Raw genomic sequence first — 24,973 nt, 5'->3', positions numbered from 1 at the left:
TTGAACAGTTTCACTGATAAACTGAAAATGAAACGTCACATGTGAATTGTCAATTTAATTATTGTTTTTGTTATTCCTTTTTCTAGTTTTAGTTCAAACGGTATATCTCCTTAGTCATGTTTTGGTGTTCAACTACTCCCAGTGTGAACTACTTTGTAGCATCTCAGAAACAAGTTACTTTGATCCATGTATATTTAATATCATCATTACAGAAAAAGAACATGATAGATGAAATGATATTTTTAAAATGTCTCATGCTGATCAAAAAATACATTTTCCAGCTTCATCCATCAAAGAATTACTTATTTCATCACATCAAGAAAGCCTTTATGATGTAGATGAAGACTTACTCGACGTCAGGCAACGGTAATACGCCTCAGTTTTACCTCAAATAATCTGTGCAGAAAAGGATCAAAGGAACTCTAACTGCCCTTTTATCTGTTTTTCTCGCTAGGTGGACCAAACCCTCAGCTTCCCAACACATGCTTAAATTTTTTCGGCAAGCCGACCCTGAGACGAAGCACATTTCTAGGGCTGCAGAGGTTTTCCAAAAGACTCTTCGTGTCCTAAAGAAGAAAGTGAAACAGAGATATAATCAGGAGCTCACAACACCCGGTAGAATTACTTTCTTTTAGGAAACTCGGTTTCACCTTGGATGGAACATTTAGAAAAGTTTTCATTACATTTTTAGTCAGACCACCTTTACTAGTTCTGTCATTGTAAAACAGTTTAACCGGCCACACATGATCAGCAACAGAATTTCAATAATGTTTGCTCAGATTTAAAAGTTTCATATCAATCAGTCCAACTCTGCCTGCTTTGTTACTCTAGCTCAAGAACAACTGTTGTCATGGAAACATTTGAAGCTGATTGCAGAGCTGTCAAAATGTCCTCCTACAAGTCCAGCCACCTGTCGGTACACCCATCTCTACAAGTATCGACTGATATCAGGACTCTGCAACAACAGGTAGTTAAAATGACATCTGAACAACCGTTTCCCCTAAATGAAAACTTCATTTCATATCCAATGTAAATTTTGTCTTAGCAAGCACATTAATTAGGCCTCCAGGCAAAACTACAGTATGTCAGGATTAGAAAAGCCATTATCTGTTTTGATAGTTTCGATGCATACAGGTAGCAAATAAATGTATTAATAATCATCAGCATCATCTTAAACTTAATGAAATATATTTAGTTATGTTCACTTCACTGCATGCTGTTTTTAGTAAAGCATTTCTCAAACAATTAAAAATAAAAACTTCCTGAACTAGTCAACATTCTTGAATATTCAAGTACCTGTCAAGTTTCAAATGTTGATTCATCAATAATTTGTATATTCATAATTTCTCATTATTTTTAATTACTGAAATGCAACACGAGCCACGATCTCTTCCTCGCAGGGGAACAGGTGAACCTGCTTCCTAAGCTAAGCCCCTTCAAAAACTTCCACTCCTCCACTGCCCACTTGAGTCCGACTTCAAAAGCATGTGAAAGCCTATAGTTTGCCCATTTTAAAGACCCCACTTTACAGCTTTAAAGAGTATATTTTCTGCCTGGTGCAAGGCAGTCTTGCCCTCTGTGGGTAAACTCACCCTTTAGAACCCTTGCACAGGGGTTATTTAAAAAAATAAAAAATATATATATATATTTTTTTATAATGGCCAAAAAAAAAAAGGGGGGGGGGGTGACTCCTTGTTACTTTACTTTCCTAAAGAGATTGGTGTCAAATGCTAGTTTTCAGCCTTAATGTTGTCATAATGTTAATTTTGTAAATTATGGTGATAAAGGAGGGCATGTTTTGCCTATGAGCATTTATTATCATTTGGTTTCTTCCCTCGCTTGTGATGTCTAATTAAAAGGAAAGTAGAAAATTCTCAAATCAAGAAGCTGGAACTATGAAATGTTTGTCAGCCGCCAGCTGATAAGTTATCTTGTTATCTTGTGTGTGTGTGCCAGCTGTTGACGAGGAGGCAAAAGGCAACAAAAAAATAAATACATGACAGGTTCTTGCAATCCTTTTTGGTTTTAAACAGTCATTTAAGAGCATAAAAATGATGCTGTTGCAATGATCCTAAGTCAATGTGCAGCAACGATGATGTTTCTCACAGGATCATAACCACAAACTAACCGTCAAAACAGATACTGTCATTTCTGTACATTTAATTTATATGAATGTACTGAATGCACCATTTTAAACCTTAATAATCCAGTAAACTGGATGATGCTTTCAGTAAGGGGTTATACAGTTTTGCATGGCAGTATTTTTGGACACACTTCATGTTTCTCTTTGTCAGGCAAAATCCTCGCTGGGGAGCAGCCAACACTGCCTTGGTCAGATGGCTACCAGCTGAATACGAAGACGGGGAGAGCGAACCAAAAGGCTGGAACCCAGAACGGCTCCATAATGGATTCCAACTTCCCCCGGTAATCTACAAAATACCGGTCCAACAGACACAAAAGTCTTGGTGGATAAATTACAGAAATGTAGAAATGAAGCCGGCTCGCCCTGCAAAACCCTGAGTTAATGTAGCATTTCATTTATTTTTCCTCACCTGTTTCACAGCAGATAACGTCCACAGCAATTTAGGAAGAGCACAGGAGAGTGTGAGATGACATAGATTAGAACCGCATTTATATATTGCATCTAGCGTATACACTACATCCATAACCTAAAAACAGTTGGTTTCTTATCATGTGGATAAACATAATTTCTTCCAAAAAAGCAGATGAAACCGTTTTGCTCACACTTGAATTCAATTTTAGTCCTAATTTATGCATTCATTACACAGAGTGAGGGCCTTTAGTTGGAGAACTCATCAAATATGCATCACTTGTATCCAGCCAACAGTTTACCACCATATCTGACTGCTGAAATTTACTACAGTGTTTCAGATAATAAATCAGAGTCCTAATATTCCATTTCTTATTGACTCACAGTGAGTGAACAACATCTTGATACTTCATGTGTTGCATTACTTGAGCACTACAAAATACAAATCCTGCTTTGTCTACAGGCCCGGACAGTCAGCAGGGAAATAATGACGAGTGCTTCTAAATGGAAAGATGATTCCTACTCTCAGCTGCTGGCGGACTGGGGCCAGTATATATCCCATGACATAACCCTGACGCCTCAAAGCACCAGCACCGATGGGTCAGATGTGGACTGTTTAAAAACGTGTGAAAATGTGCATCCGTGCTTTCCCATTAAGGTAAACAGAGAATCCATCATTTTCTTTATTTTTGTTGCTTGCACTTGTTTGTGTAAAAAATAAAAAAAAATAAAAAATCCCTTTTTTCCTGGACTTTTGCACAATAGCAGCCCAGTGAAGCTCACCCAGTTTGATCCTGAGATAATCACATATTTAAATACATAAAATAACACAGTAATAGGTTCATTGTAGTACTTCCCAAAAAAACCCATTTACATTAAAAACAAACAAACTTTAAAATCTCTGTTGCTATGAACTCCCTGGTGGTGGTGATGGACAGAGCTGTGCATCCTTGTTTGAAAAGTTCAAGAGCATGGTGTTAATGTTTTTGTCACCAGGCCTGTTTGTACTATAGGACCCTCTGTACTTGTATGACAGCTAGCTTTAAACTATGGAAAAAATGGAAGCCATGGTAATCTGGAGACCGAGTGCATGAGAAAAATCTCACACCATGCATAGATGTTACAGCTAGCTAGATGACAAGCGGTCACCTGCCCAGAGTTATAAACTTCTCCAACTGCCTTTAGTTATTAGCAGGAGCCCAGTCAGTCCTTTTTAATGCCATCCTACTTTGCAGGTGACATCTGACAAAATGACACCTTTCACTCTGGGATAAGGCATTGCTTTATATTACATACGTTTACTTTTCCAAATGTGAATTGGGCCTTCAAAATTCCATGACAAAGACGACAACAAATACATGTGGTAGATCAGCAGTAGTTTAAAGTTTACCGGAAGCACTAAATGATCAGTAAATGATTCTATCCTCTCTGCAGATGAATGATGGTCTACAAGGCTGTATGCCATTTTTTCGCTCCACATCAGACTGCTTTGTCAATTTTCAGTCTGGTATAAGACAAGCCCTGCAGCGACAACAGCTCAATGCCATGACTTCATTCATTGATGCTTCTGCTGTCTACGGCCACAATCAAAAGCTGGAGAGCTTCCTTCGTGACCTTCCTGGCCGTAATGGAAAACTTGCTGTCAATGCCCGATTCAAAGATCCAAAAGGAAGGCCTTATCTCCCATTTGTAACCAAGCTGCCATCAGCCTGCCACCAAGATCTGCAAGGGGAAAGAGTTGAATGCTTCAGTGCAGGAGACAACCGGGTCAGCGAAGGTCTGCCTCTGACTTCTTTGCACACGCTGTGGCTCAGAGAACACAATCGAATTGCAGAGGCACTGAAACACATCAACGGTCACTGGAGCCCAGAGATGATATACCAAGAGACTCGTAAGATCATAGGTGCACTGCACCAGGTAAGTGACAACCAAACCCAACTGAATCAGATGTAAAAAGTGACACAAAAAATTCAGTTTCAGTTGACATTTCATGTGATTCATGGAACAAACTACTGAATTTAAAAGAAAGTATCCAAAATGTTAATTTACTAGCACTCAAGTAGGCACACAAAGGTAATTAGACTGATTAATTTGATGAATTCATTAGGCTAATATTTTGGATTCTGCTCAGATTCATTTATGCAAAGTCTGCAATCTGTCATTTCAGAATAAAAGTTGCACATTTTGAAATGTAGCAGCAATCTGCAGCAGAAAGGCAAAAAAGCTTTCAGCACTGTAAACTCTGTATTTCCAGGTTGCATCACACTTTTTCTCTTTCAAGTTTTCGCACTCTCAAGGCTACTTTGCAAGTACTTGCGATGAGTCAGCATCTCCCATGCAAACTGCAGTACTGTGCAAGTAACCAAAGCAGTCACAGGAAAGTTTGTGTCACAGCACCTTCTCTGTGACCAGATTCACCTGCCTTCACATGAGGTTGATAGTCAGCAGTTTCCAGCAGCCACTCGCCAACCGGTCAAGAAATACATTTTTCCTAGTTGACCAGTGGTTGCCAACCGTCTCCAGGCCTGTGTGACTTTTTATATTGCCAATTTTGTTTTTATTATAAACATCTCAAGTAGGCTAATAGTGATTTTAGTCATTTAAAACTAAATCTAAAATTTGTCAAACCCCTGTCCAATTCAATTTCAATTCAATTTCTTTATTGTCCCACAAGGGGAAATTAGTTTAGCAGCAGGAGGATAAGAACAAACAGCAGGAGGATAAGAACAAACAGCAGGAGGATAAGAACAAACACCCACCCTAAAGCTACTTTCAGTTTTGCATGCTTGGCCGCTCAAGGAAAACAAACATAATTCAATTTCTGCTATTTAATGTTTAACATTAACTGCCTAGTATTACCACAGAAGAAGCACCGTTTGCATTCACAGGCACGCTAACCTTTGAAAAAGCTTCAAAAGGGTACTAGATCAAATTTGAGAGGGATGGTTTAGAAATGAAACGAAATGCAGGTTGTGCTCTAATCTATGTGAAGGCAAGACCACTAAAGTTCTAATGGATTCACACGTAGTGGGGCGTTTTAGACTTTAAAATCTGGACATACCATCCTCTATCACCAGCGCTGTTAAATAAGCGTAGCTACGACACTAGACGCAGAATATGATGAAAATAAAAGCTACTGTGATTCGCAGCTATAAAGCTTCTGCCGAGTAACACAAATGATGCCTGAGGGGGAACAAACTAATCTAGCATTTATGAGCACAGTGATTTCAGAGTCTGCAGATGCGAGTGTGTCACAATTACGTGGGAGAGCTGATATGAATGAGATGTATAAAAGAAAAGAAGCGATTCTTTTCATTTGAAGTTACTCGAGGTTATAACAGCATTGACTGTATTGTGTCTGAAGCTGCTGTGCACATGGAAAACAAACTCTGGTATTTCTGTGATGCACAGAAATTGCAGGCATACAATAAAACAACACACAACATGTACGCTCTTGTGACAATCTACAAGTATAGAAACTTATATCCTATACACTTTTTAAAAATAAAAATCTTGTATCCCTAAAGCTGAGGCAGAAAAAGTGTCTTAGACAACATTGTCTCCATTTACTGTGTTTTTCACTTTATCATGTCATTTCATCTGACATTAAAAAGTGACACTGTAGGTACAATAGCAGTATGGGTCTGTAGCAGTGAGACTAAAGGATGGTTCAGGGTCGCCTGATACAGCCTCAACTATATGCTTCATCAAAAACGAAACCTTAAAAATAGAGAGGGTGTGTGTCTCCTGAAACCAAACTGGGAGCTGGTTCCACAGGAGAGAGGTCTGAAAGCTGAAGGCTCTGCCTCCCAGTCTGCATTTAGTGAACCACAGTCTAATTCAGGGGTCCCCAATCCCAGTCCACGAGGGCCGGTGTCCCTGCAGGTTTTAGATCTCACCCTGGGTCAACACACCTGAATCACATGATTAGTTCATTACCAGGCCTCTGGAGAACTGCAAGACATGTTGAGAAGGTAATTTATCCATTTAAATCAGCTGTGATGGATCAAGGACATCTAAAACCTGCAGGGACACCGGCCCTCCTGGACTGGGATTGGGGACCCCTGGTCTAATTATTCAAGACCTTACTGAAGAAGTAACAAAAGCACAAACTAGATTTTCAACATCACTTAGAGGATTTTCTCTTTTTCACTGATCAGATAAAAGAAAGCAGTCCTGCATTGTTTTCAAGATGAATGTTGACTTCTCCCGATCAAAAATCACTCCAAGTTTCCTCACTGTGTTTCTGGTGGCAAAGGTAATCCCATCCCGAGTGCGTATCTTGTTAGACTCCATGTTTCTGAGACCTTTATAGCACAGTACAATAACTACATTTTGGTCTGAATTTGGAAAAAGAAAATTACGCGAGACATTTATGTCTTTAAGACGTGCCTGTAGTTAAATTGATTTGTGTTATCTAGCTTCAATGTTGTTAAGTCCCTGTAACAATAGCATTATTTCAATAAGTCTTTTTGCAGTAGTATCTGAGGTTATTACTAACAGCTCCAAAGCAGCAACTACTCGATTTCCGAGGTCGAGAAATAAATTAAACTTGAGTTAGGGTTGATGAAGCGTGTGAGATCTTCAGCAATGTGGCTTTTTGTGCCGTTTACAGTAAGTGAAGATGGAGTTCTTGTTTTAGCACCATGTATAAGAATGACAGTTCCCTCTGCGAGCTGAGCGAGACATTATGAAGATAAACAGTGAAAAGCCTTCTCTATGGGGAAAGCTCTGCTGATTTAATGAATTCAGAAGTTGTCCGACCCTGACAGCTGCTGTTTTAAGTCTGATGACTGTGAGGATCAACCAGCCATGGAATTCCCTGCTTTGCTGTCATTGCTGGTGATGCTGCAGTTTTCATATCTGAAAACTGCAACTCCTAAGCCCATAAATTGGTATAAATTGGCTGCAGGGAACCATTTTATCTTAAACACTGTTCACATTAATATTATACATATTTGCAAGTCTCTGCTTGTAGTCGCTAGAGACAGAACAACAGAAAATTATCATGTGAATCACCTTATTTTTTTTCCAGTCAACACCTTTACCCAGCAGTTGTTTTAAAGCTTCCTCTAAGAATCTTGCCCAGCACCAAACAGCTAAGAAACCTAGCTACCATTAATTTGTGCAGAAACATGTCCCCAAATAATTACTGTTAATTATCTGCCTGATTTCAAATTGGAAACTGACGTATCCACTGAACTGGTCAGTGTATTTGTAGCACTGTGTCCCTCCAGTCCACAGAAACAGCCAGTAAATGCAAGCAGCTACATTTCCTCAGTTTTGCTCCAAACAAAACACGAGTCTGTTCTTTCTTTGTAGGTTCTTGATAATGAAGTAACAGATGGCATCACAGCTATGATGGCTCTCTCATTTTATTTATTTTTACGTGTCTTTATTATCCAATAGATACGCTTTTTACTACTGCTAAAGATGAGATCACACATTTTGTGGCAGGCCAGGCTTCAGAGCTTAGCAGAAACTGTTACCATCTCAGTGGTGTTGGGTGCAGGCACGTTGTGCACTACAATGACTGATTGGACTATTCCTTTCAGCTTCAGGCAGAGGGCGATTAATGATGAAGGAAGCGTGTGTACATTCTTCATGAAAAGTAACGAAGAAAATGTTTTATGATTGAATGCAAAGGATTTGTTGCTTATACCGAAGGGGAGCGGTGACCCTGGCGCTATCTTAAAGTTTCCCCAAACATTTTATTAGCAAGGGGAAAATAAGTCAGATTTTGTGTGCTGACATTTGACAACAGCAGTGGATTAGAAACTAGTATTTTCAGGTGACTCAGGGACAATGCTAGGGGAAAGAGATTTACAATATTAAAAAGAGATGGCCTAAGGTGGAAGGGTTCTTTAAATAATTTGGGAGGGTGAAGCATAAAAGGCAGGTAAAGGATTTACATACTGAAGCTATGACCAGCTTGGAAAATCCCTGTATTGGAAGCAGAGTGAAAAGTGAGGGACTATCTAGTCTGACCAGCCTGCAAACCAGCAGAATGTAACGTTATCTATTTTAACAAAAGGGGGAGGAAAAAAAGAATTAAAGTAGTACAGAGGGGGGGGGGGGAGGGGGGGGGAGTAAGAGAATTCAAAACTAAACTACAAGCACTTTTTAATACATGACAGATTTGTTGACCACTTTGGAGGTGGGGTGCCCCCGGCCTCTCGGCCTGGGGCTCGGTCACTCAGGCACAGCTGGGGGCCGGCGGAGCTCACGGGCGCGTCACTGCAACTCCCCCTGACTTCTGCTCCGCGGCTGCTGGGCGAGCCCTCATCTGGGACTCTCCTCAGCTCTTACTGGGACAGTGGCGCGGCTGCCCCTCTGTTGGTCTTCCATGGTCTCTTGTGTTCTGGGGGCCTCTGGATGTCTGGAGTTTTGATCTCCTCCATACCCGCTTCACACCCTGGAGGACGGGGCTGTGGCCCCCCCACACTCCCTAGCAGATCATTACATGGAGAAACCTTTGGAATGCAAGCATGCTGATCCACACAGGTATGCACACATGGGTATTCACAGACGCGGACTAAAGCTTTCTTGGCTGCTGCCTCAAAGCACACTGTGCGCTGTCTATCTTGCGTGCTGCACAATATCGTTTATTATTTAGTAAATATTGATATCTATGACTAGCTAGTTTATTGTGATGGTGCTTTGTTTTCTCTATTATTATGTTGCTCTTTGTTGTTTGCTGTCTCCTCTGTTTGTTTGTTTGTTTGTTTTTTTTTTTTTCTCCATACAGGTGACCCAGGAGTTCTTTTTTTTTTTCTCTCTCTTCCCCCCCTTCTCACCGTCTCTTCTCCCCTTTGGTTTTCTTTCTTTCTCTCCCCCTCTTTCTCTCATTCATTCCCCCTGTCCTATTTATTTAAAAAAAAAAAAAAAAAAAAAAATGACAAAGGATGAACTGAAGCTCTGCCATCACGTAATGTCGCATACTGCTGTTTCTGATGTCATTTAAAAAAAAGAAAAAAAAAAAAAAAGAAAATGTTTTATGATTGAATGCAAAGGATTTGTTGCTTATACCGAAGGGGAGCGGTGACCCTGGCGCTATCTTAAAGTTTCCCCAAACATTTTATTAGCAAGGGGAAAATAAGTCAGATTTTGTGTGCTGACATTTGACAACAGCAGTGGATTAGAAACTAGTATTTTCAGGTGACTCAGGGACAATGCTAGGGGAAAGAGATTTACAATATTAAAAAGAGATGGCCTAAGGTGGAAGGGTTCTTTAAATAATTTGGGAGGGTGAAGCATAAAAGGCAGGTAAAGGATTTACATACTGAAGCTATGACCAGCTTGGAAAATCCCTGTATTGGAAGCAGAGTGAAAAGTGAGGGACTATCTAGTCTGACCAGCCTGCAAACCAGCAGAATGTAACGTTATCTATTTTAACAAAAGGGGGAGGAAAAAAAGAATTAAAGTAGTACAGAAGGGGGGGGAGTAAGAGAATTCAAAACTAAACTACAAGGCACTTTTTAATACATGACAGATTTGTTGACTGTTTTTAGCAAGGCCTGCAGACTAGGAGATCTGTTTTTTCAGATGTAGAAAATGTAATCCCACAAGCATTTGGAAAGTATGAGGCTTGACAGCAACAGCTTGATACTGATGGAGTAACTTTGAAGTAATTAAGGGCGACTGAGTAAATACCTGGTATGATGGTTTACTACTTGATGTAAACTGATGTTGGAGCAACCAGTGATGACTTAATGTTTGATTAATGTTCTCAGTGTTTGAATCAGAGAACGTACTTGTGAAGAAAGGTAGGATGAGATCATTATGAATTAATCATTGTCCAAATGAGTCACCATTACAGTATCTCCCAGCTCTAGTAAATATCATCATCCACCATCTAGTCCCGGATTAGGAGTCGCTAAGTTGTGATCGAATAATTATTTAAAGTGAAAGGAAACATGTAAAGGAAAATTCATACAGACTTCAGGGGATCGGGCTGCTTTTACACTCGACTGTATAAAGCATGTATGAAACGCATGAAAGCCCAAAGTTCAGAAGATGGACTACAACATATGCATTTTTCCTTACAGCAACAGTTTTACCTGTTGTCCTCAAATATCACTTCATTCCAGAGATTGGACTAAAAAAATGCAACATATGCCAGAAATAATAAACTAAAAACAATATGCTTATTTTTCATGATCTAATGCAACTCCATTCTCCTTTCCTTGTTTAAGATTTCTACAAACAATGTAAAATTATTTAGATCAATCACCTACCTCAGCTGATCTGAAGGGACATCAGAAGTGCAGAGGGAAGGTGAACTGACACTCTGAGAAGGGAGACTGAGACGTTGTACACACAGGAGGGTGACTGTGGTAGTGGACATGTGTGGGGGAAAATCACACAGCTGAACTGAATCTAACTGATGAGACAAGGGAAGCAAAACTGAACATAACAGAAGGGAGACTATCAAAATAAAACAGGAAGTAACAGAATGCAGGAATGCATACTTGAAAAAAAGATAGTGAGTGAAACGAACATAGTGACAAGAAAGACTTTATACAGAAGACAGAGCACAAAGATGAGACTAGAACAGACAGGATACGAAGGGAACGAAAGTCGTCAAATAAGGAACTGAAGAAAAGTTGAAGTCAGAATCACCAGGAGAAAATATTCTCAAAGGACTAAATAGAGAACTGCAAGAGATAAGACTCAGGACCGTGAAATAGATGAACTTCGATCAGTTAGTACGCTGTATATTCTGGATTTAGAGAACTTATTAACCACTACTTTCTTCATGCAAGGCAGCAACTGGACAAGTAGCAGATTTTATTACAGCAGCATCACGTTGGGTTTAACAGGATATTTTTGAAAATGGAAAACATATCAGCAGGTTATGGCATGAAACAGAAAACATGCTTATATTTAAGATTGACATGATCTGCACCACTTCATTTTGTTTACTGTTTTCATGAATTAGAGCAGTAATTATCTGCTTTCATTTCATAGGAAGGATAGTCCAGTGAATCTTTTGGTAAAAGATGTAATAAAGACCCACCTTTCCTTATTATTTAGAAATTTTGACCAGCTTTTAATTGTGAAACTTTCCTAAGCAAATCTGACTATTCATAGACATTCTCAGTTTTCAGGAACTGGTGTAGTTTTTGTGCCTTTTTCTGGTAAAAATGTTGACGGTTAATCAGGTTTTCAGTCTAATGAGTTGTTAATTAGAGAAAAAAAACAAACATGTTTGCTTTTTTTCCACAGTAGACATTTTCTGTGGAGCCAACAGAGAAAAAACACAGATGAAACTAATTTTGTTAACAGTGACTCATTTCCATTAAGCGTGAGCTCTTGTATGCAAAATAAAAATACTGGAACTTGATGTAGGCGTCGTTAACGTTGTCAATCACTGATCAGGTGAGAAAGAAACCAACCAAAATAAACAGATAGGAACTAAACAGGGTCACTCGAGATGCAAGAGTGTTCGAGAAACCATTCAGTAACACTTGTCTAAACAACTTACCTGCCACAGCTATTAACTTCTAATTCTTAATAATAATTGAGGCATACATAGCAGCGCCACTGAGAAGGATCTTTAATATCAGGACTGAAATGTCTTCCTGTAATGTGGAAGTTTGCTGTAATTGTGTCCCTCTGGGGGGAAAAGCATCTAACTGCAGTCCTTTCAGCAGCTATCAGCTCCTTGTTGTGCTTTTCGGTCCATATGGTTGAATCCCAACAGCTCTCACGAAGCCCTCCACCCCCTCCACCCCACTTTAAAATCCTCCTGCAGCTGTTCCCGACAAACAAGCTCACACGGGGTGAGTGTTTTTTAGAATGCTGTTTTCATTTTGCATTATTCTTGACAAGCTACTGTAAAAGCACAACTTTAATGCTTTAAATTATGCACTACATCAGTAATTGCTAACAGAAAAACCCACTTTCAGGCCAAAGGTACTGTAGCGAGCAATTAGGCTGGGAAGTGTTTTAAGGCGGATGCCAGTTGATGCATACCTGCAGACGTAGTATGTTTCTGTGGCTACACTGTTTATGTCAGAGTTATCAATCCAAAAATATTGGTCAGTTGCCCCCTCCATTCTAACTGTACTGGAATACTAATTATAAAAATCTAATTTAACTGATTGGCATAGAAATGGAGATTTGTTTTCTTCTGGTTGGACATCAACAGGAATGCGAGCAAATATGTTCTCGAGCAAATAACAATGTTTACATTTTTTGACCGTGTGGCTGTCGTACTGCATTGCTCCTCCTACACCGGGTATGCTACAACACTAACAGAGACTGGGTGTGTTTAAAGTATATACAGAAAACATTTCTTTGAAGATTACACATTTTAGCATGGAGATAAAAATCAAAGCCAGAAATGCACACACTCACAACGTACTCTAATTAGAAGAAAACAGGTCACCATATGGAAACAACTTAATGAAAAGCTTTACACCCGAGTCAGCAAAAGGTTTGTGTTATTATTTTGTATCATTAAATATTCCCATGTACTAAAAAAGTAACATAAAATCTGCAGCTCAGGCTGTGAGTGAAAACAGTGGGGAGCAGGCAGGTGAAACTATCCGTACTTTGTTTCCAGTAGACTGTTTGTGGGCAGCCATTTCAAAACATCACTCTACAAGACTTGCAGAACAAACAGACTGAAAGGTCAGAAGCCATTTCAATACAGAGAGAAAGTCTATTATTTGCAGGAAACAAGAAATGATCAGCTAACAACATCTGGTTTCATTCTGACTTCAATTACAGTGCACAGTTGTGAAGGGCTTTTGCTTTTCCAGAAGTGTAGAGGCAATATCATTATGTTCTATTTAGTTGTAAAATGGGAGAGACATAGCGGGAGAATTATTGTTAAAAAGAAAGGAGAAAAAAAAACGATACAGTTTGAAGGGCCAGACCTGCTTCGCCTAAAGTGCTTCAGTCCATTAAGTAAGAGCCTCAGCTGTTGAACAGCATCACATTTATGAGCTTCATTATCTGAAAAATGCAATTCAACTGCAAATCATACAGCGTGCAATAACAATTAGAAAATAATTCTGTGAATTTACTTGATATTTTATTAAAGGAGCTCTTTTAAAATTCCGTACTGCACTTTTATTAAGGTTTGGGGCTTTCTCCAAGCCAGAAAAATCAAAGGCCATCCCATGATAGCCTGGCTTTTAACCCCTAGTACAGTATGGATTACATTTCCAGGAGCCTTCTTCTTATAATGCAGCTGGGTGAATTAGAAGGTGAGGAATAAATTTCAAGCAAAAAAAAAAAAAGCCTGGCATGTTGTAAAGGAGATAAAATGAAGTGTGTGAAAGGTTAAACACAAGCACAAGCTCATTAAATGGAATACTAAACCCAACACTCATCAGCCACAACATGAAAACCACCTGCATAAGATTGTATACGTGGCCTTCACGCTGCTAAAACAGCTTTGACCCACTGAGGCCTGGAAATGAGATCCATTAAGGTGTTTGACAGTTGGTCCTTTGCAACCTGTGAATTGTAAAGTGGGCCCTCTGTGGATTGAGGGTTCAAACCTTGGGATATTTCCTGTTTTTAAGTAATTATTTTGCAGTTTTGTGATGTATCTGCATGTGTCTGCAATGGAAGGCTGCCTGAGTCACCATGGAATGAGTAAACGGTTTGCATCAGTGTTACCAGCAGCACATTCCAGTTTAATATGATGATGAATTTTATTAACTTCACTTGTTGATAGTTTTAATGTAATGTCTGATCAGCCTGTCTGATCTGTAATTGGTGGACTACAATAGTCTAATATATGGTTTTGGTTACTATCCTGTAATATATGACTCACTGGGCTCCTGTACTTGGTAGATACTTCAGTTTCTTGTCTTGAACCTGAGGAAAGTTTTTTTTCTCACTTTTCGGTCATGCTCAAAACCTCTTTGAATTGTTTTTCCAGGAGCCAAATTCCAGATGTGATGTGGCCTGAGTTCATAAAAAATCTTATATGAATTTGAGCTGATTTTCTGTCAGTTGTCACTGTGACTTTTCTCTGACTTTTCTTTTTTCCTCCTGTTTTTTTCTGTTTAGGCAGTACAGAGTTTAGACCTGCTAAACTCTGTATTGGTGAAGGTTGTGTGGGCCACATAAACCCTGAGGGGAATACCTGGTTTTTCCATCTTTCCCATTGTGCTCTAATCATTTCATCTAAAAAATGTGCATAAAATCCAAATTGGTTATTTTACTGTGTGTGGTTCCAGTGCTTCCTTTGCAATAAATAACTAACTGATGTAAAAATGATGGACGATATCTCACTAATGTATGTGTTGGCTTCCGTGCATTTTTGTGTGTGTGGGGTTGCACCCTTGTGACATGAGTCGAGATTCGGGTGCTGAAGTGAGGCATTTATAAATAGTGATGAGGACAGATGAAATTCTCTGCAGTAAACCGTGAGGAAACAAGCGTGCAATCACAGCCAGGGTTATTATACAAGTAGACATTTCACTGGTAATCCTACAGGGATTCCTTTAGCTGTATGTATATACACATTCACAGATATCATTTCAGGTATTCAAAGAGGATATTTTGTATTTATTTGTAAAGTATGCTTCTATTCAAACTCAGTATAGACTTTAGAATTTGGTGATAGACACATAAAATCTTTTGCGCTTTTTCCCTTTTTCTGATGTCCATCCGTTTTCTTTTTTGATTCCCAGATCATAACCCTAAGAGACTATGCTCCAAAAATCATTGGCCCAGAGTCCTTCAAACATTACATTGGTCCCTACAGGGGATACGATCCATCTGTGGACCCCTCTATCGCCAACGTGTTCGCCGCAGCCGCATTCAGGTTCGGCCATGCTACCATCTCCCCAATCCTCTGCAGACTGAATGAGAGCTTCCAGGAGGATGAGCGCTTCCCCCACTTGAGACTGCACAATACTTTATTCAGTCCATGGAGAATAGTCAAAGAAGGTCAGTGCACTCGTATGAGAATGGAAACCAATAACACATCCTGCAAGCACAGTAAACACACCGAAAGAAAGGAGGAAGAAGAAAAATACTCTTTTTAGGTCAGCTCCAGAATCAGCTGCATACATGCAGTTTAAAAAAATTTACACAAGCAGGATCAGAATTTTTGTTTTCTATAAAAAACCCAGAAAATGAGCGATACAGAGTGCACCCATTCACAGGAAGAATAATCGATCGTACAGGCTGTAGGGACCTTTTTTTTATTCATTGCCACTTCATGTTTTAACCTATTCTTTAATTTGACCAGAACATTAAGGTTATACATTTTTCAGCAGAACATTTTGGTATTGTGACCATTATGATCAAACTAACTGAAAACCCAAACAGCAGCAAAGGGACACATGTATTAGTGAGTAGTGTCAAGTTTCCACTTGGACGTTTGGTCCAGCCGTGTAGCTTAGCTTTCCGACGTTTGCATATATTTTGTTTTGCCACATTTCTTTTATTCACTGTTTTCCTCAATATTAAATAACAGCAAGAAGACTGTAAATCATTCTGATGATTGTGATGGGTTATATGAGAGAGCAATTGTATGTATGTTAAGTCTTTAAATCTGAAAAAGAATAATATGCTTTGTCTAAATTATTAAGTAAAATGTTGCAACCAGCTTCTTTTCTAAGCCTACAACAATTATATTCATTCCCACCTGTATTCATGACCACTGGGGAATGTGGGTTCAGTGTTCATACTTGGATTATGTTGTTTTCTAGCCACTAAATACTTCAGTGGTCAGCTTATTCAGGTTGAGGCTGTGTATACTTGTTTTTTTTAGAGTTTTTTGCCTGCTGGGAATGAAAATGATACATTGAGTCTCAACAAAATCAGAAATGCCACGCACAGTCTTTCTGCTGTTCTCTTCATGTCTGCATGCTACTCTGGCTTTCTCCAGTATCCCCCCCCCCCCCAAATGCATAAGGTTAGGTTAACGACTGATTCTACATTGGTTGTAGATATGAGTCAGCGCATGACTCTCTGTGTTGATGCTGCAACAGACTGGCACCCCACCTCTTGCCCCCTTGATAGCTGGAATAGGCTCGACATGTAGCTCCCTTGTGATGTTGAAGTGGATAACCTGAAGTGGATGGATGGATCGATGAACAACTGTGACACACTCACCTTTTATCATATCCTAAGGATCAGAATTTCTGGGTCTGCTTACAAAAGTTTGAGGTGTTTTCATTTTTACTTTAAAATACTTTTCACTGTATTTCCATACAGTGAAAAGTATTTTAAGGTCATAGCTGTGTGCAAAGTGTGAAAAACAGATCCATAATAATTAGAACACTTACTTGGCTGAAATTCACATTGAAGATCATGTTCTCTGGCATGTGCAGACAGCCTCCAGCATTCCTGTACCATGCTTTTGGAAATACTGTTACAACCACATATGCTATATGGTGTGCAATTTTATCCTGGAAGTCAAACATTCTGTTCTGTTTCAAACTAGCTCAAATTTTGTGTGAAGGATCAATTTCCAAACCTAGATTGAGCACATCAGGTGAGTAGTGAGATCAAGAGTATGCTTGTTTATTTTCTTTCTTTCCCTTAGTCTTCATCAGGCTGTGCACCATAAATTCATCCCCCAGGGTGGGAATGCCGGTATCAAATTTGACTGTTATGTCCTGAGGGAGAGCATTCAGAAGAAACGATCTGAACTGCAGTGCTTGCCAGAAGGACATCTCATGCTGGCTCAGAGCTAACTGAAAACACAGGATGTTTTTTGTTTTTTTTTGCCCACACCAACAGAATCTTCGCTCACCACCTGGACCACTCGTCGGATTTGGCTCTCTGCAACTTAGTCCACTTCTTGAAAATGAAAAACAAGTTGATGGGTCACTGTTTGGACACACTGGAGGAGTATCACGGATGGAGCTTGATGCACTGACAGAATGCGACTGTGAAAAGTGTCATTTTTTCCCCACAGTGGCTCTGCGATCGACCTCCACTTGCCATCGCCATTCCATACGTCATCATTCATTGTCTTTTGAAGCAGTTAAAACGATCTTTTAGGTTGTCAGAACGTTGCAATTGGTTCTCATGAATCTCATTTGATATTTTGTAATATAAAAATAATGAGAGATATTTAATCCACTTTAAAACTTCAACATCCATTTTTGAAATAAAAAACAAACACAAAACAAATAGTTATATATTATAATATTCATACTATATTATATTATGGCCAATTCACAATAATATTTATAGTACATTAAAACCATACTGCACAAAAACCTATTAACAGCAATTCACTGACCCAGAAAACCTTGTGTTGCTTTTTCTTACTGGGACCCATAGTGAGCATCTCCACTGTGATGCTCACTATGGGTGCGTCACAGCAGAAAGACTGAGATGACATTTCTCAGCCTTTCTGCTGAGAAATGTCATCTGGGTAGATTGACTTTGTGGATCCTATTATTTCTACTGCCCTGACCCCATGACATTGTACAATAAAATGTGGTCTACTTAGCTCTTCACCAGCTGGTCTCACATTTAAATGGATTATGCTACCTCAAATATTATCTTGACACCAGTTGGGATGTTTTGCTGACCTCCAGTGGCTGAAGCTGTTACCTTGCTGCTTCCTTGCTGTGTTCAGTTGCCTTACAACTGAAAACCATGTTTATTACTTTTATAAAACTATAAAAATGTATTGTCATGATAACCAGCATGTTCATCCTCAACAGTCCATTCATTCTATTTGCTGAAAAGAAATGTTTGGACAATGGAGGGCCCCTGGGAAGTACCAAATCCAAGCCCGGGAGTGATTTCTGAGCAGCAACAATGAAAGCATCCAGTCCAGAGAAAACAGTACCTTCCAACCATATGTTGTTTTTCTTGTCATTGTGGTCAACCCCTGGATTATAGTCGGGCTGTATTCCAAAAAAATCAATGAGGTTTTCACAGTTTAATAACATTGCAATATATTATCTTTTTAATAGAGAAAACAACAAAAAAGAAATACAAAGTCACAGTCTTAACAGCAACCCACAACAACACATGAACTATAAATAATAATTAATACTAATGACTCTGGAAAAATAAGTAATAGGCTTTTGTTTCTAGGGGGGATTGAACCAGTCCTGAGAGGCGTAATTGGATCTGCAGCGTCAGCTGTTAGCGCAGACATGCTGTTGGTTGATGAAGTAACAGAGAGGCTAGTGGTCCTTGATACACTGAAGCAGATGGACCTGGCTGCGCTGAACCTGCAGAGAGGACGAGATCACGGCCTCCCAGGTAAGATCTTGGCTGAGAGTCAGATCTGTCATTCAAATGCCATTAGATTATCCTCGTCAAATCAAAGCGTCAGTAACCACTCCACACCCTGTTTAAAAAAACAAACAAAAAAAACCCACATCATTTGTCCTTCCCTTTGTCAACAAACTGTGTTTCTTAGTGACCATTGACAAACCATTGACATATTTAATGGGTGGTCATTAATATGAGTACTCTGTTGTTGCTTCCTGGTTCCTTACAGTGTGGACAATAAGGAATGAGCAGTGCTGTAATAAATTACTTTTTAGCTTGGAGCTATGTAGGCCCACAAGGACGAAGTAGATATAGAAGTGAAATTTTAAAACTAACAATACAAGAACAACATGAATTTTGGTATTTGTTTAAAAAGAAAAAGAAAAGAAGTGATCTGGCAAACAATCCTGCTTTTCTTGATTTGTTATTATAAAGCTGACAGATGAGTCATAAAGCCTGATAAGCACAAAAACATTATCTACGCTGATCCAAATCAAACACATCACTCCCCTGAGCATCCCAGAGCATTTCACACTGATTCTGGGACGCTATTTGTGTTCATTTAAAGGAATAATAACACAGTATGGGAATTAAATTTATTTAATCTCTCACCAAGCATGCAAACAACATGATCAGTGACTGATGTTGTCCTTTCTCCTCATTTCTGCGTTTTCTCTTCTTACCGTCTCTCCTGACACCAGGAGAATAAAAACCAAGGCAATCATAAAGCTCTATATCACCGGAAACACCTGTGCATTATTTACCCAAGCTTTCATGCCCAAGCCAGCTCTGCCTTCTGCTCCTGTCAATGATCTTGTTTCAGTTCTAAAGTTTTGACTGTATTAATGCCATTGCTCCCACAAAGATCAAAGTTATCCCTGAAAAGAAAAAAAGGCACCATGGAGGAACGCCAAGCTGGTAAAAGCTCAAAAAAGAGAGCAGACAGGCAGAACGCAGGTGGTGGAAAACAAAACTTCACGTTCATTATGACATGTATAAAAAAAGACTGCAGCTATAGCTTGAAAGTTAAGTCCCTTTTTTTCTGAGATTGGTAATCAATATAACACACACACCTCAATGCATGAAATAGCTGTGCATCTTTTTTAAAGTTGACAGTCTGTGAGGATAAAGTTTGTATTCATATACACTGGTGAAAATAACTATTTGAATTTGTAAGTTTGCCCACTTAGAAAAGAAAGAAATGAACTGTCTCTAATTTTATGGTAGTTCTATTTTAATGGAGAGAGTCATTGAATGAAATAAGCATTTAATCCCCAAACAAAACATACCTTACTCTACTACTTTGTGGGGAAACCCTTGTTGGCAAGCACTGCAGTGAACCCTTTGTTGTACTTTGCCACCATTTTTTTTTACACAACTCGAAAGACACTGTAAAACTTTTAGGTTTCTTTGCTTCTGTTTGGCAACTCAAAGCTTCAGCTTCTTCCATAGGATCGTGTTCTAATAAAGTAAAGGAGGTTCTTGTCGATAATTATATGGTACATGGACCTGTCCACTGAAGCAGCAGAAAAACAACCCCAAAGCATAATGTTCCCGACTTTGTGCTTGATTGTGTGGGTGGTGCTCTTTGAGTCATACTCTCTTATGTCAAACGGGTCGAATTGATTGCAAAGAGCTCAATTTTAATTTATCTGACCAAAGCACTTTTCCCCAAGCCTTCTCTGTTCACTGGCAAACAGACAAACTTAAGATGGGCGTGTAGATATGGCTTCTTTAGCCAGGGGAACTTGTCGGCAGTGCCTTATCAGTGGTGTTCTTGGTGGTGACGGTGGTCCCAACTGCTTTCAGATTATGAACAAGCTCCTCCTGTGTAGTTTTGTGCTGATCCACCACCATCCTCAAAATTATGAAACAAGACCTTGCACGGAGTTCCAGATTAAGGTCTGTCGATGGCTGTTTTATATTTCTTCCATTTCCAAACAACTCCACCAACAGTTGTCATCTTCCCAACAAGCTTTTTGATGGTCTTGTTGCTTTGTGAGCATTTCTCTAAGTGAGCAAACTTGCAGATTCAAATAATCCCCTCACAAGAGGAGTCATGAGAAAGAAAGAAAAAAAACCCCCAGAATATCACAAGAAAACGGCAATATAGAAAGTAGCACTGTGAAAGAATCCTATACAGCCAGGTGCGTGTGAAGCATTAGTGCAGAATGATAGATGAGTTCAATAGTGTCATAGCAGCTAGAGTCAGATTTAGGTTATTGTGTGCAGTTCTGTTCAGATCCCTTCATGTCTTAAGGGAAGTAAATGAGAGTATGGTGAGTCGGGTTAAGGTGGAAAGACTGGATTTGATCTCCTGATTTTTTTATTCTTAATGTCATGCCAAATTTCCACAGCCATTGCTAAATATGAAGAATGGTCACCTCTACTCAACAGGGGACACATCCATTATAATCACATGGGTGCCAGAAAAAACAAAAAAAAAGCAAAAAGTGTGGCATCCAGGCTGTGGTTGCACAGTTTGTTTATGGGGAAGAACTGTACCAAAGGGTGAGCTGTAATCAGCAAAAATGATCTTTTGATTCATTTTCCAGGTGAGAGAGCACTATCTGCATAGCTGTAGAGATCTGTTAGGGCTGCATATATACTGTATGGAAGAACTCGCATGAGTTTTTAGCCTTCTTTTATGCTGCTTGTTTTACAGCAATTTGATGTTCCAATTTAAAGTCACTGTCCACAGCAGCCCAGCAGTGGTTGATTGTGATAAGCACACGTTAACCAGGATCCACCCATCCATGAATGAACCAATCTACATAGCATATATAGCTGTCATAGGGAGAGAGGCGGGGTACATCCTGGATAGGTTGCCAGTCACTGGCTTCCTGCATCTTGAGTTAATAAATAATTAAATCAGATAGGCAGTTTAATAATCATATCAATCAGGTGGATTTTACTTGCCCTGCAGTCTGGCATTTCTTCCAGCTTCCATGATGACACGAACTCAGGAAATCAGAAAGTAATATCACCTGATTCTCTCACCTGCACTCTACATGCTTCCCTTTTTTCTTTTCATTCGTTTTTGTCACAGTACTTTTCTTTAACATTTAGCAATGATGTTAAAGCTATAGAATGGGAAGCTAGCATCAACTTAGTTACGTTTTTACATGACAGGAAATCTCAAAGGGAAAATGACTGAAAATATGCACAGACTGAGTCTCCTGGAACACAATCTGTTATTCACTTAAAATACAACGTCTGTACTTGAGGGGAAAAAGTGCTTTGTGATAACTTGAAAAGGGACTAAGATGAAAGTGAGAACAAATAATTTAAAAGGTATTAATTGCTTCACAAGTAATGTTTGACAAAATGGAAATTGAGCTATTCTTTTCAACATTTTCAACAGTTGATCTGTATATGACGTGTTCTCAAAGTTATCTGGTTATTTCATATTTCATGCCTTTGAAAAGAAACTGAATGCTAATTTTGTGATATAATGCTGCATGAGAATATATTTAAAGCTGTAAAAAGTGCTGGTTTAGATTCACAGAGCACCTATGCCTGTAGCAGGAAAGCCTGTGGCATTCGTGCTCACTCATAGGTCAACGTTTTTCTATTTTTTTGCAATGCATTCTATTGACTTTCCATGCAAGTTTAATCTTTTTTTACTGTACTTAAATCTTTTGAAGCATTTTGAATTGCCTTGTGTCTGAAAGGTGCCAAAATCTTGCATTGCCTAGTTTAACTCCACTGACTTTACACATCAGACTCTTGGGAATAGTTATTACCAATGTGAAAAAGCTTTTTGCAGTTCCAGTGCAGCTGTGCTAAATCTCATATCCAAGGACCATGCCTTTTCCCTGGAACTTTTAGTAAAACGGTTATCAAGACTATCTTTTTCACTCTCTTTATTTGTATCTTTATATGTCTTTACATATACAACATAAGAAAGACAACTTTGTGCACAACTAAAAACAAGACAGACCATCTTAGACTTTAGTTTTAAATCAATGGGTTGTTTTCATTTGGTCAAGCTCATATTTTTGTGTCAGAGAAATCAGAGAAACGATGCTGCAGTGAGCTCTAGCAGTTCTGCTGAATGGGTTTTATTTGGACAGCTGGCGTCCCATTTCTTCCTGTTTCTAGCTAAGCTTTAATAGCTTCCTGTACGTAGTCTTCATAAAGAGAACTCTTGACAAGACATCCACTTTTAAATGACACTGTGCTAAAATTCCTTTTCAGGATACAACGATTGGAGGGAATTCTGTGGATTGCAGCGCATTAAGACATTGGATGATTTGTCACTGGCTGCGGGAGACTCCAGGGTTGCTAAGAGAATACTTGACATATACAAACATCCCGACAACATCGATGTATATCCAGGAGGACTTGTTGAAAGGCTTTTGCCTGGCTCAAGAACTGGTCCTCTCTTTGCTTGCCTGATTGGAAGGCAGATGAAAGTGCTCCGTGATGGTGACAGGTACGTAAGATTTGTCTAGGTTGAACATTCAAATGAAATCAAGGCTTCAGTGAAACTTGTGTATTTTTCATTTTCAGGTTTTGGTGGGAAGCTGATGGTGTGTTTACCCAGCAACAGAAGGAGGAACTTTTAAAATTTTCTCTATCCCATCTGATCTGTGATAATAGCGACATAGGAGAAGTTCCTCTTGATCCTTTCAGATTGGGGAAGTATCCATCTCATTATGTCTCCTGTGATCAGATACCCTCAATGAATTTGGAAGCTTGGAAAGACGAAATGGGCGAAGGTCAGCCTGTGAAATTTTTGGCAAATCTTTCGCCTATTATTTAAAAAATCATTGCCTTAAATTGGTTTCCTTTTTTCTGCCACATATTAACGAGAAACATTTACCCAATTCCAGACTTAAAACGGTGTGGCCTTCCTAAACAGATCAACAATGGAGATTATATCTTGTCCTCTACATCTCGAAAACTGGTTGCTCTATACTCTTGTTACCATGGTTTCACATTAAAGGGTGCCGCTGTCATAGTTTGCATGGGCAATCGATGGTGTAATCAACCTCCACAATGTAACAGGTATGTAAACTATTTATGAACTATCTACTTGATGTTTACCTGCAGTACTTTATGTGAGGGATTCACATTGAAATATACTTTATAATGCAGATCCACCTTTGTAGGATTTGGTTGAGCACCACAGACATTCCCCATTTTGCAGGGTGTATATGCTTGTGCAGAACTACTGTCTGAGTGGTGCTTTACTGCTATCTGCTGGTACTAAAGGAGAGTGAAGTGTTTTAGCAGGGTTTCTTCATAGTTTGAGCCATTTGCTAAAGATCACTGACTCAATACGCTTGTAAGCCTATACACACTTATTATTATGTTAAAAGTATAATCAGGTAATTACAAATAACAGGTGTTTAAAAATGATCTTGCAAACACTGCCTCTTTCAGGCTGTTACGGTAAACAAAATGTTTTCTCATTTTTTGTAAATCCGGTCATTGTTTTGGTTTTTTGTCTGTTTTTTAAAAAAGAAACAAACAAAAAAACTTCCTTCATGTTTTCAGGTATTTGTGGGAACACGATAAGAGAATTACTCACCACTAATAAAAACTTGGCAAGCACGTTGCACTCATTAAAGCATTTTTCTGTTCTGAAATCTTGTCTGTGCAGTTCGTAATTCTAGGAAGACAATTAAAATATTTGTATGTTTTTTTCTATGAACACATTCGTTTAATGCTGGGAAAATGTTTGTGTTTCTCAGAAGATGTTCTTACTATAAAATACGCAATAAGATACCATTATGAGAACTGCGTCAACATTAAACCTCAATGATCAAAAGGATTAATTTGATTGGAGGTTTACACTGATAGATTGTCAGTGTCAAAATGTAGGTGGGTCTCTCACTGTTATGTCAGCAATCTTAAACATTCAGGTTGTTCTCGCTTAGCTCATTTTTATTAAGCTGTTCTATAAGTGTATTCATGCATTGTTGACATAAAAAATGATGAATGGTTTCAGGTTGGTTTCCTCTTAAGTTGGCAACAGCTGATATCAAATAAACCTGGCTCCAATGACTCTTTCAAATAAAACCAACCTGTGAACAGATGTATAATAGTAGAATTTTGCTTGATCCCTTATAAGTATATCAATATAGACCATTTAAAAATATACACACTTATTATTATGCATGTAAACAGCATAAAACATTCTCATTTACATGAAGTCAGACTTATTAGGAAAATCTGAGTTACAGGAAAACT

At 38.9% G+C, this 24,973-nt stretch overlaps 1 protein-coding gene across 1 annotated transcript; it reads left to right on the top strand.

The window, feature by feature from the left end:
- The first annotated feature begins 338 nt into the window (after positions 1-338).
- On the top strand, positions 339-24,362 carry tpo (thyroid peroxidase). The gene is made up of 12 exons (XM_076877870.1): positions 339-355; positions 455-615; positions 832-967; positions 2,295-2,424; positions 3,015-3,209; positions 3,986-4,468; positions 15,211-15,469; positions 18,590-18,760; positions 22,973-23,210; positions 23,288-23,496; positions 23,611-23,785; positions 24,278-24,362. The coding sequence occupies exons 1-12, from the start codon at positions 339-341 to the stop codon at positions 24,315-24,317; spliced, it is 2,214 nt and encodes a 737-aa protein (XP_076733985.1). The 3' UTR covers positions 24,318-24,362.
- The last annotated feature ends 611 nt before the right edge of the window (positions 24,363-24,973 follow it).

Source organism: Maylandia zebra, linkage group LG19 (genome assembly GCF_041146795.1).
Source record: "Maylandia zebra isolate NMK-2024a linkage group LG19, Mzebra_GT3a, whole genome shotgun sequence".
NCBI classification, from domain to species: Eukaryota; Metazoa; Chordata; class Actinopteri; order Cichliformes; family Cichlidae; genus Maylandia; species Maylandia zebra.
Note: the sequence above shows the minus strand (reverse complement) of the source record. Positions and strands in the feature narration are given on the sequence as shown.